This window comes from Hyla sarda, chromosome 1, assembly GCF_029499605.1.
Source record: "Hyla sarda isolate aHylSar1 chromosome 1, aHylSar1.hap1, whole genome shotgun sequence".
NCBI classification, from domain to species: domain Eukaryota; kingdom Metazoa; phylum Chordata; class Amphibia; order Anura; family Hylidae; genus Hyla; species Hyla sarda.
Window position 1 is genome coordinate 288,787,801 of NC_079189.1, and position 13,085 is coordinate 288,800,885.

Genomic DNA, 13,085 nt, shown 5'->3' on the forward strand with positions numbered 1-13,085 from the left:
GTGCTGAGTCCGTGTACTCGCAGCCCACCACGGTCCCACCCGCCAAAACAACCGGGCTTATCAGAGGACAGGGTAGGAGCGCCCAGCCACCGGGGAGTAGGCCACCAGACGGGGATGAAGGAGAGGGAAGGGATGGGAGGGGGGGGGGGAGAGGCAGGGAGAGGGAAAGAAAGGAAGGGGAGAATGAATACTTATCAGCAGCACAGGATCAGGCTTCCAAGGTGGACCAATAGAGCACCATCCTCAGGAAATCTCAGGGGCAAGGGGATCCCCTCTGATGGCGCACCCAATCAGCAGCTTCTCCTGGATCATTGAAGAACAGGGTGCGATCACCATCAACAACACGTAACCTGGCCGGATATGCCATAGAATAGGCAATCCCAAGATCTCCCAGCTTCCTTTTTCACCTCCACGAATGTAGCTCTCCGGTGCTGCAGATCCGCAGAGAAATCAGAAAAAATGGAAACTTTGGCGTCATATTTTAGGTCAGGAACTCTCCGTGCCATCCGTAGAACCAAAACTAAATCCAAACCCCAAACCTAGAAAACACTCCAGGTGGGGGTGCAAAACCCTACACAAAGCACCCTCCCTAAAACTTCACTTTTATTTAGTATACATGTAAAAATGTTAATGGGGTATACCCCATTAACATTTTTGCATGTATACTAAATAAAAGTGAAGTTTTAGGGAGGGTGCTCTGTGTAGGGTTTTGCACCCCCACCTGGAGTGTTTTCTAGGTGTGGGGTTTGGATTTCGTTTTGGTTGTTATTACCCTAGCACTACTCCTAGGGCAATTTTTTGATTAAATATCTGTAGAATCAAGTCACGGTCATTGCAGTTCAGGATACGGGATAGCAAAGGACGTGGGGGGGGGGGTGTGTGTGCAGGGACTCGGTGTGCCCTCTACACAGTGAAGGCAATAGAGAATGGCACATCAGCAAAAGAGTCCTTTAACCACCGCTCCTCAAAAGCCCCTGGGGTAGAGCCCTCAGACCTCTCAGGCAATCCGATGATACGTATATTATTTCTTATATTATTTCTTATTATGCCTGTTTTCAAGGTCATCTGCCTTCACAAATCAAGCTGAGAGGTCAAATCAGTCAATGTGGCAGGCACAGGGGCCAAGGTGTCCTCTACAGTAGATATCTGCCTCTCAGCATGGGTGACCCTCTCCCTCAGGGCCTGCATATCTTGTCTAAGCAGCCCCACATCAATCTTCACCTCCTCCAACTTGCCTGTAAGTGTGGTCTGGAAGAAGTTATCGCCGCCAGCAGCTGCGCCGTCACCTCCTGTAGGGTTAACTCAGGAGCCTTCTCCCCTGTCGCAGGAGCTGCAGGGCTGAAAGGGGAGGACCCCAGCTGGTGTCTGCCTGAAGAGTGTACGGCCCGGGTGCCATCTTGGGGCTGCTCCCGGGCAAACTCACAGAGCCTCTCCACTGCTGTCCCTCCTTTATTCTGGCTCGGGTACAGTTTAGGAGGCATCTCCAGTGCCTCAGAGCGGGTCCGGACCGAAGAGTGGGCCAGGATCAGTACAGGATTCTGCTGTGCATGGGCGCAAGTGCGGAAGCTACAGCTCTATGCGACCGCTCGTGTCCGGCACTAGCCATGCCCCCAAAAGGCAAAGCCCTTTTAACGTAGCCAAGAGGGGTTTTAAATGTACTTTTTTATTAATTGTCCCCTGCCCTTTAGCCCATATCAGCAGGTTACATTCTTCTTACCTCTAGACAGTTTCTCTTTAAGTATTATATTAACTAGGGTCCCACATTTAGTACCTACCTTCAAAGTATATAACAATACTTCTATATTACTAGTACCTTATCTGTGTGTCCACAGTTTAGAGGTTTCTGTTGGTTGCACACTAGTGACTCCCAAAGCATATTTTAAGACACCAATCATTTATATTAAATAGTTGAAATATTAGGGGCCACATCATTTTGACAAGTTTTAGTTGGCACAATTGTACTGAACATGCTCTGAATGTGATCTGCCAGCATTCAAGCATAGGCCTAAAGGGGTACTCAACTAAAAAAAATAAAAATTTTATCAACTGGTGCCAGAAAGTTAAACAGATTTGTAAATAACTTCTATTCATTTTTTTTAATCCTTCCAGTACTTATCAGCTGCTGTTATGATCCACAGAAATTATTTTCTTTTTGAATTTCCTTTCTGTCGGACCACATTGCTCTCTGCTGACACCTCTGTCCATTTTAGGAACTGTCCAGAGTTGGAGCAAATCCCAACAGAAGACATATCCTGCTCTGGACAGTTCCTAAAATGGACAGCAGAGGTGTCAGCAGCGAGCACTGTGGTCAGACAGAAAGGAAATTCGAAAAGCAAAGAACTTGGACTTCCGGTTCCGGCGCCATTCTGTGAGGTCGCAGAGTAGCTCGGCTCCTCTCCCGCATTCGAGAGAAACCCGACTTACCCGCAATCGCACCCAGTTTGGCTGACCCCAACCTTCCTAAGGACTGACCCACCTTTTATGGACCGTTTTGTGGTGTATATGGGGCTCCGAGACGAAAAGGCTGGGAAAACCAGGCAATCCCGCAGCCGCAGCAGGCCCCCCAGCGCGGCCTCCTCTCCCGCCTCCAGCCGAGCGGCCTCCCCGGCTCCCTCACTGCCCGGCCTGATGACAGAGGTCGACCCCCCCTACGCTCCAGACTGCTGACTATGCTGCGCTTGCCGATGCAATGGTGGACTGCATTATGCCCCGAGTTGAGACCCTGGTGGCGACGCTGCAAACAGCCCTGCAAGAGCTGCAAAGTTCGCTTACGCAGCAGGGCACCTGCTTGACGGCCGCAGAGGCTCGTATTCAGGCGGCAGAAGATAGCAGTGCGCTGACGGATAGCAGGGTTACAATTCTGGAGACGGAATGCTACCGCCTCTGGGACAAAGTGGAAGACCTGGAAAACCGCTCCAGAAGGAACAATCTTCGCATTGTGGGGGTCCCAGAATCTGTTCCGGCTTCTGACCTGCTACAACTCTGTGAGTACCTCATACCCAAACATCTGGGCCTACCAAGACCTTGCAAGGTTGAGCGGGCACATAGGATGGGCCCTGATCTGAGGGGGGAGATGGAGAGGGGAGTGACCCCGGGTCTTGCCACAAGGTCCCGACCGCGCCAAGTGATCGCTAGATTCCTGGACTTTCAGGACAAGACTGCCATCTTACGCGCCTTCAGGAGAAAGAGAGAAGACCTGGTTATTGGCGCGGCTAGATTACTCATTTTTGGTGACTTTTTGGCCGAAGTCACCAGGCGCCGCAAGTTGTTGTCCCCAATTTGTACGGCCCTATACAAGAAAAATGTTCGCTTCGCCATGCTATACCCGGCGCACTTACAAGTGTTCTTCCCTAATGGCCAAATGGCGATATACCTGACATCTGAAGCTGCCTCTGCTGGCTTTACCGACATCTTGGGCCATTCCCCAATCCGAGGAAGTGATGATACTGCTGTTTCTCCTCCGGGCCAATCACGGGGAATGTCTTCTTGTGAGCAAGGATCCCTCAACTCTGCAGCATCCCCGTACAGACCGGATCGGGAAGCTTCCGATGATTGGAGCCTTCTGCCGAGAGAACAACCTCGCTGAATACCTCGCTGACTATTCCCCTCACATTTGTCTCCGGGACGGGAGCTTGAACCCAGAAGAGGATTCCTGCTGACTTGGAGGCGAACAGGGCGACCTTGTTAGAGACTGGATATACCCCGTTTGACTGCTCCTAGGCTGTTACGGGACCCTGATTGATGGTAGTTTTCTTTTTCGCCTGGTGGGATACAGGGGAGAGGGGGGGATAGGGGGCATTGATATTATGTTTGCTATACAGGGTGGAGGGGGAGAAAAAGAAGATAAAATATATAATAAAAAATAAATAAAAACTAATAAGCATTAAAAAAAAATTAATTTTAACAAAAAAAAGGTTAAACCATCAGGGGACGTCCAACCATTATGCATAAAGGGGTTATCCTGGTTTATGGTCTGCAGATGATTTCTTCAGGGCACGTGGCAAATTGTTCATAGCTTCATTTTACTGCGGAGGGTTCTGGATTCCTGCCACAGGTGGGGACAGCAGTTACGTAAGGGGGCAGCCTTGTTCACACTGGGACATTCATTTCGCATTTTCTGGATGTTACTACTGTTATTACTGTTACCAAAAGTGCCGCAGCCTAATGTTTACAGGTTAAGGCATAATGTAATTGGGGGGGGCCTCTGTTCTTACAGGTCGGGGTGGAGTTGACCGGGTTGCTCTATCGGTCCAGTTTAGGTTTGGGTGCTTAGTAGTTTATTAGGGTAGTGTATTTATGTTATTCCGCTCCACTTCTTCTCGGGGGGAGAGGGTCGGGTGTTTTGTTACTCACTTCCTAGCAGTATGGGATTTTGGGAAGTCCCTAGGACTATGGGCGCAAGTGATCATGGTACGATCATGCACAGCCAGTCCATAATATTATTTCTTGTTTTCGTGTCTTGGATGGGGATGGGGTGGGGGGAGGGAGCTCTCGGGTTCTGTTTATTTTCCACAGTCGCTATCTTGCCACTATTAAATTCCTGCTGCAAATTTTTTTGGTCCTCAAATTATGCGAATAATCTTATGGAATATAATGGGGTTGAGGTCTCCCCAGAAACGTAGCCAGGTCCTGCGACACCTCAAAAGGTTCTCTCCTGATCTGGTCCTCTTACAAGACGCACCTGGAGAGGGAGGACTTTTTCTGATTGCGCAAGTGGTGGGTTGGACGGGTGGAGGGATCTCCGGCAGTGGATAGGAAAGCCGGGGTGATACTTCTCTTTCACAAGGCTTTCTCCTGTGATGTGATTTCTGTGACGCATGACGATATAGGGAGACGATGCACAGTAAGAATTAAGGTGGCTACCGAAGAATATGTGATCACTAATGTCTATGGTCCTAACAACGCTAATACCCTCTTTTTCTCTGATTTGGCTAGTGATGTAGCGAGCTATTCCACTCCTTGTCAACTTGTGATGGGTGACTTTAACACAATTCTCCATCATGGAGAAGACAGACGCAGCAATAGGCAGACGCAACCGGATCAGATGAGACGTGATGAAACCCTGGGCAGGTGGGCAACTGACTTAGGACTGACGGATGTCTGGCGATCGCAGAATCCTGACGGTAGGGAATACACCCACTACTCACACCCACATGACTCTTGGTCGAGGATCGACTATTGCTTTACCACGGCACCTTTATTACGTAGAGTGGAACGAGTGATGATAGAAGACATGGTGATTTCTGACCATGCCCCATTGACTGTTGACATAACCGATAGTGTCTAGAGGTTCTGATTACCTATGGCGATTCCCCACTAGCCCGGCGAGGGATGAACAATTCCAATCCCTTTTGAAAGGTTGGTGGATGGAATACCATACCCTCAATGCAGCTCATGTGGGGGACCCCCAACTATTCTGGGACGCGGTCCTCCGGGGGAGGATTCTTGGTTACTCCTCTTCTCTTAAACAAACTATAGCCAGGCAACTGCTGACCCTGAGTGATACCCTCCGGACATCGTATACCACCTTCCAAACCGATCCTTCCCCGAGTACAAAACAGTCATGGATAACGGAAAAGGCGGGGTACGATCTCTGCCTTGAGAAAAGGGACAACTTAAAGAGGTCGCATTTTGAAGCATCATTATTCCGGTTTGGAAATAAGCCAGGGAGACTCTTGGCCGGGTTTGCGAAGGGGGCAAGGCCTACATCTAACATCACTAACCTTAGAGACGAGACAGGAACGACCAGACGGGACCCCAAGGCTATCAATAAGATCCTGCAGTCTTATTACAAACACTTATATTCCCATACATCCAGTTCTACACCTGACCTGGGAATGTGGTTGACTCAGGGATCCCTCCCAACTTTGACTTCTGAGGAGCAGACTTTGCTAGGAGACGATATTTCCGGGGAGGAACTGGTGGGAGCCATTAAGGGTTTAACCTCGCATAAAGCATCGGGTCCGGATGGATTTTCTGGCGACTTCTATAAAATCTTAGCGCCTGAGATCTACCCATCTGCTAGCTTTATATAATTCCTATTTGGGAGGAGCCACAATAACGGCTGCCTCAAACACTGCATACATAAAAGTTCTGCCCAAACCCGGCAAAGATTGGGGGGACCAGAGGGGTATAGACCAATATCCCTCCTCAACATAGATCTTAAATTAATGTCCAAAATCTTAGCCGACAGGCTGGCAGTTGTGCTTCCTGCTTGATCTCACCGGTGCAGGTGGGCTTCACCAAGGGCAGGTCAGCGGTCACCCACATCCGTACGGTCTTAGAGCTCCTTGATGACATTCAGCGGTGACCCCATGGCCACCCCTCACCTGCTCTGTTATCTATCGATGCAGAGAAAGCTTTCGATAATATATCGTGGGAGTGGCTATGGGCAGTGCTGGACCGAATGAAATTTGGAGGCCCCTTTCTTACTTATTTACACGCCTTGTAAAGCTCACCGTTTGCAAGGATTCACACGCCCGGTTTCTTGTCGGACCCCTTTGCTCCCCAGAAGGGCACCCGGCAAGGGTGCCCCCTGTCACCACTCCTGTTTAATATTGCCATAGAGCCTCCTTCCAGAAAATTGCTATCCCTGGGTGACTCTTTTGGAATCAAGCTGGGGGGGGGGGGGACGATATCTCACGCGCTGTTCGCTGACTACCTTCTTTTATTTTTAGCGGATCCCAGAAAGGACTTAGGGGTGGTGTTTGGGATACTGGAGGATTTTGGGAAACATGCGGGATTTAAGATAAATGATTCCAAAAGCGTTGTCCTAGATCTTTCCCCTAATCACAGGGCCCTAGCATCATCTGCGCTTCCCAGACGGGTGCCCATTAGCCGTACCTCGTTTAAATATCTGGGCATATGGGTGGGGAGAACCCCCTCCTCCTTGTACGCCCTGAATTATCCCCCACTTATTCAAAAGATTACTGCAGAGTTGAAGGGATGGTCTTCACTTCCATTACCTCTATTGGCGAGATGTCATCTAAAAATGCTCAGTTTTTCCAAACTCCTGTATCCAATGCAGACAATCCCGGTATTGCTTAAAAGGGGCGACATTCAATTACTCCACATTTTACTAAATTTATCTGGGCTGGCAAGAGAGCCAGAATTGCTCTCAGCAAATTAATGCTACCAAAAGAGAAAGGTGGGGTAGGTTTCCCTGATATTAAACACTACAACCTGTCTTGCTTATTCCGACACTGTATTGACTGGTTGAGGGGGGAATCGTGTTATTCGAACACCGGCCTGGAGAGGGGGGGGGGGGGGATAGCGGCTCCTTGGTCACTTTAGGCATTGCTACATACAAAATTCTCCGCATTGCCGCCACATATTCGGAATAGCGTTCTTTTTAGGGATACCATTGGGGCGTGGAAACAGTGTAGGAGGCTGATGTCCCTACCCTTCTACATTAGTAAACATATGCCACTTTGGACTCTCCTGGAGTTCCAGTTGGGTAGGTCCACCACCCAATTCCGAGAATGGCGTTCGGCAAATATACTAACGGTGGGGAATCTCTTCCACGATGTAGAACCTAGATATCTGACGTTCTCTGAATTGACCGCTAAATTCGGATTGGGCGGGGGACATTACTTACCTTATTGCCAACTTTTTACGTTTTTACGCCCTAGGTTGACAGTTCTGTCACAGGAACGCTCTCAGACCTCCTTTGACTGCTTCATTAGTTCCTCTTCTCCTTATCACAATCTCTCCTGTCTGTACCGCTATCTAAGGCGACAGGGCAGCGACTCTGTCCTGGCCTCCCTATTCTCCTATTGGGAAAATAAGCTATCTGGAGGGGTGGACGAAGCTCAGAAAGGCTGTGACCAATGAGGGGTGGAGGGAGACTCCGTTTAAAATCTTGCACCATGCTACCTACGGATTCTCGCTACCAAGGACGCCTGACAGACCTGACAGGATTGAGAATAGCCCAAATTTTGGAGACTATAGGACAGACTTACTACACGGACTGTGGTCATGCAGATTTTCACAAGCTTTTTGGGAGACGGTGGCTGACACGGTACTGCGCAAGTTGATCCCCGCGCTAGTCCTGACACCAAAATTGGTCATTCTTCATGTTGGACAGGGGGATGTGTCTATCTCGCTCATGGTTTACACTGCCATTATGGTGGCCAAGAGATGCTTGTTGGTTCTTTGGTTGGAACCAAGAATGCCTACAGTAGAGGAAGTCCTGAGCCAGATGAGAAGATACATGCACCTGGATAGCCTGGAGATACTTAGAACCAAAGAGAAATCGGCCAAATGGTTTTTCAAAAAATGGAAAAGGTTCATAGTGACGTTTTTGACTAATGATGACATTGTACAGGTGAGGACCCCATTTAAGGATACTTCCTGGTATTTGACGAGAGCGGCATCGGACGAATTGGGGCGATTACGTTTACCCGACTGATGCTTCTGATGTCAGCCTGACTGAAATTGCTCTGGGGGGTGCCGAAGAAGCGAAAATGGGGAGACCTCCTCTATTCCTCTTTGGGGAGGGGATGGGGACCATGGGTGCAGTCTCTTCATGAGCTTAGGAACCACGTGCAAGTAATTCTAGAGGCGAGTGGGACATTTTGTCAGTGGGAATTGAATGTGTAAATGCAGTTTTTGAGGGGGCGGCAGAGGGCCCTTGCGAGGGCTTGGGAATCTCATAGGAGGGGTATGGGGTGGGATATCTGGCAAGTTGTATGATGTCATATTAATCTATATAGGAAACTGTGTTTGTTTTGCTTTTCATTTCTATACCTGATAAGCCATGTGCGGGGTATGCCCCGAGGCACTTCTTCTGTATTAAAGGAGTAGTCCGTTGGTGACCCAGTGGTGAACAATTTATCCCCTATCCTAAGGATAGGGGATAAGTTTGAGATCGTGGGGGGTCCGACCGCTGGGGCCCCCTGCGATCTCCTGTACGGGGCCTCGACAGCCCGTGGGAAGGGGGCGTGTCGACCTCCGCACGAAGCGGCGGCCGACATGCCCCCTCAATACAACTCTATGGCAAAGCCGAAGTGCTGCCTTTGGCAATCTCCGGCTCTGCCATAGAGATGTATTGAGGGGGCGTGTCGGCCGCCGCTTCGTGCGAGGGTCGACACCCGCTATCTGGCCGGAGAGCCTGGCCCCCGTACAGAGAGATCGCAGGGGGCCCCAGCGGTCGGACCCCCCGCGATCTCAAACTTATCCCCTATCCTTAGGATAGGGGATACGTTTTTCATCACTGGACTACCCCTTTAAACTTGAAAACCAAATAAAAATATGTTTTAAAAAAAAAAAAAGCAAAGAACTTCCTGTGGATCATAACAGCAGCTGATAAGCACTGGAAGGATTAAGATTTTTTTAATAGAAGCAATTTACAAATCTGTTTAACTTTCTGGCACCAGTTGATTTAAAAAGTTTTATAGTGGAGTGCCCCTTTAACAGACCTTCAACCAAGAAGTGCTGATGTCCTGCTAGAAACTAGCTGTTGCCTGTTCATACCACTTTTGTGCATCCTGTCATGGCCTTCTTTACTTAACTTCTATCTACAATGCATTTGAATCCTAGCCAGGGAGAAGTAGGGTGCAGGTTCCCATTTCAGACGAATGTGTTGCTATGATAAACATGACTGCCCTGATTTGTAGATGGGTTCCTGCCCTCTGTGATGTTTTTTTTTCCCCCTATTAAGCATTATAGAAAGGGCTTGTAGTGTTTGAACAGCCCCATTAATGTACTTTGCCCACACTAGTGTATGTATAATACTGTCTTTTTTAAATATTTTTACAGCAATCTGTGTACATGGACAGAAAAACGTATTGTAAAATAGCAGCTGTCTAAAGGGGGCCTATGTATGTAAGCATAGAAAGCCTCTTGTGTCGTTCGTCACTTGGTAAACAAAGTTTTTAGACTCTTGTGAACACTACTAGTTCTGTTCTTTTAGGACTGCTAATATCATGATCGAGAACCTTTTTAACACTTTACAAAGGCTTCTTGTATTACCACAAAATTGTACCACAGCAGTTGTAACCTCAATGTTTTATACTTATGCTATTTGTTTAATTTTGGGATTTTTTTTTTAAGGTGGATTTGCATTTGTCTATGAAGCTCAAGATCTAGTCTCTGGGAAAGACTATGCACTTAAGGTAAGGATTTGAACACATTTCTCATTGCCTTTAGAGCCTTTTTTTTTGTCTCATATTTGGTGCATGAAATGTTGCACGTGCTCCGAAGCACTTATTTTTATGACTTTTAGCTGTAGACAAAAAGCTACAAATGATCTTGCAAAAGTAAATTTCAGTTTTCACTTTGCAGTTGTAAAAAATTTACCAAGTGCAAATGTCACACAAAACACTGCAAATCTAGACCAGCCAGACCAGGCTTACAAAACTGCCTTTGGAAAACCCTTTTAAAAAGTCGCAACTTTGTACAGAAAAGCAAGAGAGAAAAGGGAGGAATCATACAAAATGGTGTCCTAAAATGATTACATTTTTTTGCTTATGTGCACCAAATTTATCAACCCCCCTGTGATAGTATGATAAATATGTCGCCTGTAAGCAGAACCAAAGCAAAAATAAAGGACTTTAAAACTCACATTTTTAAAGACCACAATAATAAATCCCCCATACTCTTTTACTTAGCCCCTTAACACTATAATGTGTATATATCCACCTTGAGCAATAGTTATATTGTTGTGCTCTGTAATGGATATAGACATCATAGTGATTTAAAGTGGTTATTCAGCGTAAAAAAAAACCATGCTGATTTCTTCACAAAACAACACCACATTTGTCTTCAGGATAGGTATAGTTTTGCTGCTCAGTTCCATTGAAGTAAATAAAGCAAAGTTGTAATACCATAGACAGCTTGCGAAGAGGTGTGCTGCTGGTTTTAGAAGAAATAAGCTCTGTTTTTTTGTTGCTTGATTATCCCTTAATGGGTTCAGTGACCTACTTGGCTGCAGAAGCAAGGCTCATACACAAGGCCTTTGCCCCAAGTGCTGTGATCAAAGTCACCACCTAAGAGGACTTCCTTAGATCCCTGCAATCCTTTTGTCCAACTATTCCCAGCCAACCTCAGTGCACTTTGTCTGTGCTTTGGGTAATGGAGAAAAGACGATGCTTATTCTGACTACTCTGTGGCTCTGCAGCCCCACATATTCAGAACACTGTAGAAATGTAGAAAGCTGTGGTGTGTTTGGACACATTTCTGTCATAGACTGCAATAACTTTTTCAGCAGTTTGTGCAACAGTGGTTCTTCTGTGGGATTGTGCTAGTTAAGTATGCTTTTGTTCCCCTTGCACTTATCTTTCCCACTGAGCGGCTCACTGGAAAAGCAAGTTCCATACTGCCCATACTAGTTTATTGAGGGAGTAGGGGTGACTAGCGAGACAGAGAACAGAAGCAGATTGCAGAGGCTGCAAAGAGACTACATACGGACGTACCCCACTCGATCTAAAATTTATCCCCTACGCTTTGGATAGAGAATTTCATTTTTCTCCCCATATATCTCCTTTTAAAGGACATCTGCAGCGGAAAACACTTATCCACAGGATAGGGGGGATAAGTGTCTGATCGCAGGGGACCCCCCCCCCACGATCTTCAGCACAGGGCAGCAGCAGCTCTTCTGTGCAGGAGGCGTGCCGGCCGCAGCGTGATGTCACAGCCGATAAGCCTACTCCATGTAACTCTATCCTATCTCTCTCCCATAGAACTGTATGGGGGCGTAACTGTCCACCTCTCAGGTCGATGCTATGCACATTAGCGCTCACACTGAGCGCGAATGCCAGGGCCCTGTTTAGGAGATTGTGGGGGTCCCCCCGTGATCAAACACTTGTCCCTTATCCTGTGGATAGGGAATAAGTGTTTTCCGCTGCGGTTGTCCTTTAAGTATTAATGCTATTGAAAATCGTATAACTTATGGTTTACAAATCTCTATTGAAGAGTCATACTGGTTGGTGTTTATTTATTTTTAGCGATTGCTGTCCAATGAAGAAGAAAAGAATAAAGCAATTATTCAAGAGATATGTTTCATGGTATCCTTTTAATGTATGCTGCATAACATATGATTTATGAATGCATATATGGATTTTTTTTTATTGTTACTGTGCTCCCTTTTGTGAGTAAACACTTTTAGGGAAAATAAAATTGGTGATTTTACCCTATGACGGGTTAATATTCCTGAGTACAACTAACAAGTTCACATAAAAGCTACAGTGTTGTTAGGATGGTTTTTCTAGCTGAAGGAATATATATTTATATATTTTTTCCCCTTCTACTAACTATAATTTAAGGCTTTGGTGGCTGCAAGGGAAATGTGCGACATCCAGTGATAATAGAAGACTCCGTTGGGTTTATGAAGCCACACTCCAACAGAATTAAAAAGGTGTCGTCTACTAGAAGAATGGATCTTCGTTTTTCCCCAGAAATAGGGACACACTCTAGTGGTACTCAGCTGCAGTAACAAATGCCACCAATGTGCGCCACCATTTCTGGGACAGAAGTAGCTCATTCTTCTAATGCTGGGCAACTCCTTTACTTAGTTTCCCTATATTCTTACAGGTTTACCAGACAGTTTTTGATTTCATAAATTTTGATTATGAAATAGACCTCTATGTTCAAAGACAGAATAAGAATTGTGACTGAACTAGCTTTAAGAAGGAAGAAAAATGTTCCACATATCAACCTGCTCTTACGGGTAGCATTTAAACAGGTTTTCTCCACTCTGATGCCTTACTTCCTAAGGTCAGGTCATGCATACAAAGAAGAACTCAGTATGTTGAAACTACACAATAAGATTCCAAAGTGCCAGCGATTCCGTCTTTGGTATCCACCTCTCCTTTGGTCAAATTCTGCTGCATATTGTAATCACAACTGTGAGGTGTAAATCTATCATTCCTTGCCTTCCTTCTTCTGTGTTTGGCTATAAGGCAAGTGCCTGACACACTTATTTATTCACTCAATAATACACAATCACCCTGCTGTATGGAAAAGACTAGGAATGATAAGCCCAGCCAATAATAGAAGTGATCACGATCACGTGTTTCTTAGGGTTTATTACCACATGACACATGGTATAAAATATAAATCCCCACTATTGTTCTGATATATTGGTC

The 13,085-nt window shown here is 46.6% G+C and overlaps 1 protein-coding gene across 3 annotated transcripts in view; it reads left to right on the top strand.

Annotated features, from left to right (window-relative positions):
- GAK (cyclin G associated kinase) overlaps positions 1-13,085 on the top strand; it is a 102,354-nt gene that overhangs the window by 13,063 nt on the left and 76,206 nt on the right. For all 3 annotated transcript variants that reach the window (XM_056574973.1, XM_056574981.1, XM_056574965.1), the window contains exons 2-3: positions 10,054-10,115; positions 11,946-12,005. In XM_056574973.1, the coding sequence (XP_056430948.1) occupies positions 10,054-10,115; positions 11,946-12,005 (122 nt within the window). The remainder of the gene's footprint in view (positions 1-10,053; positions 10,116-11,945; positions 12,006-13,085) is intronic.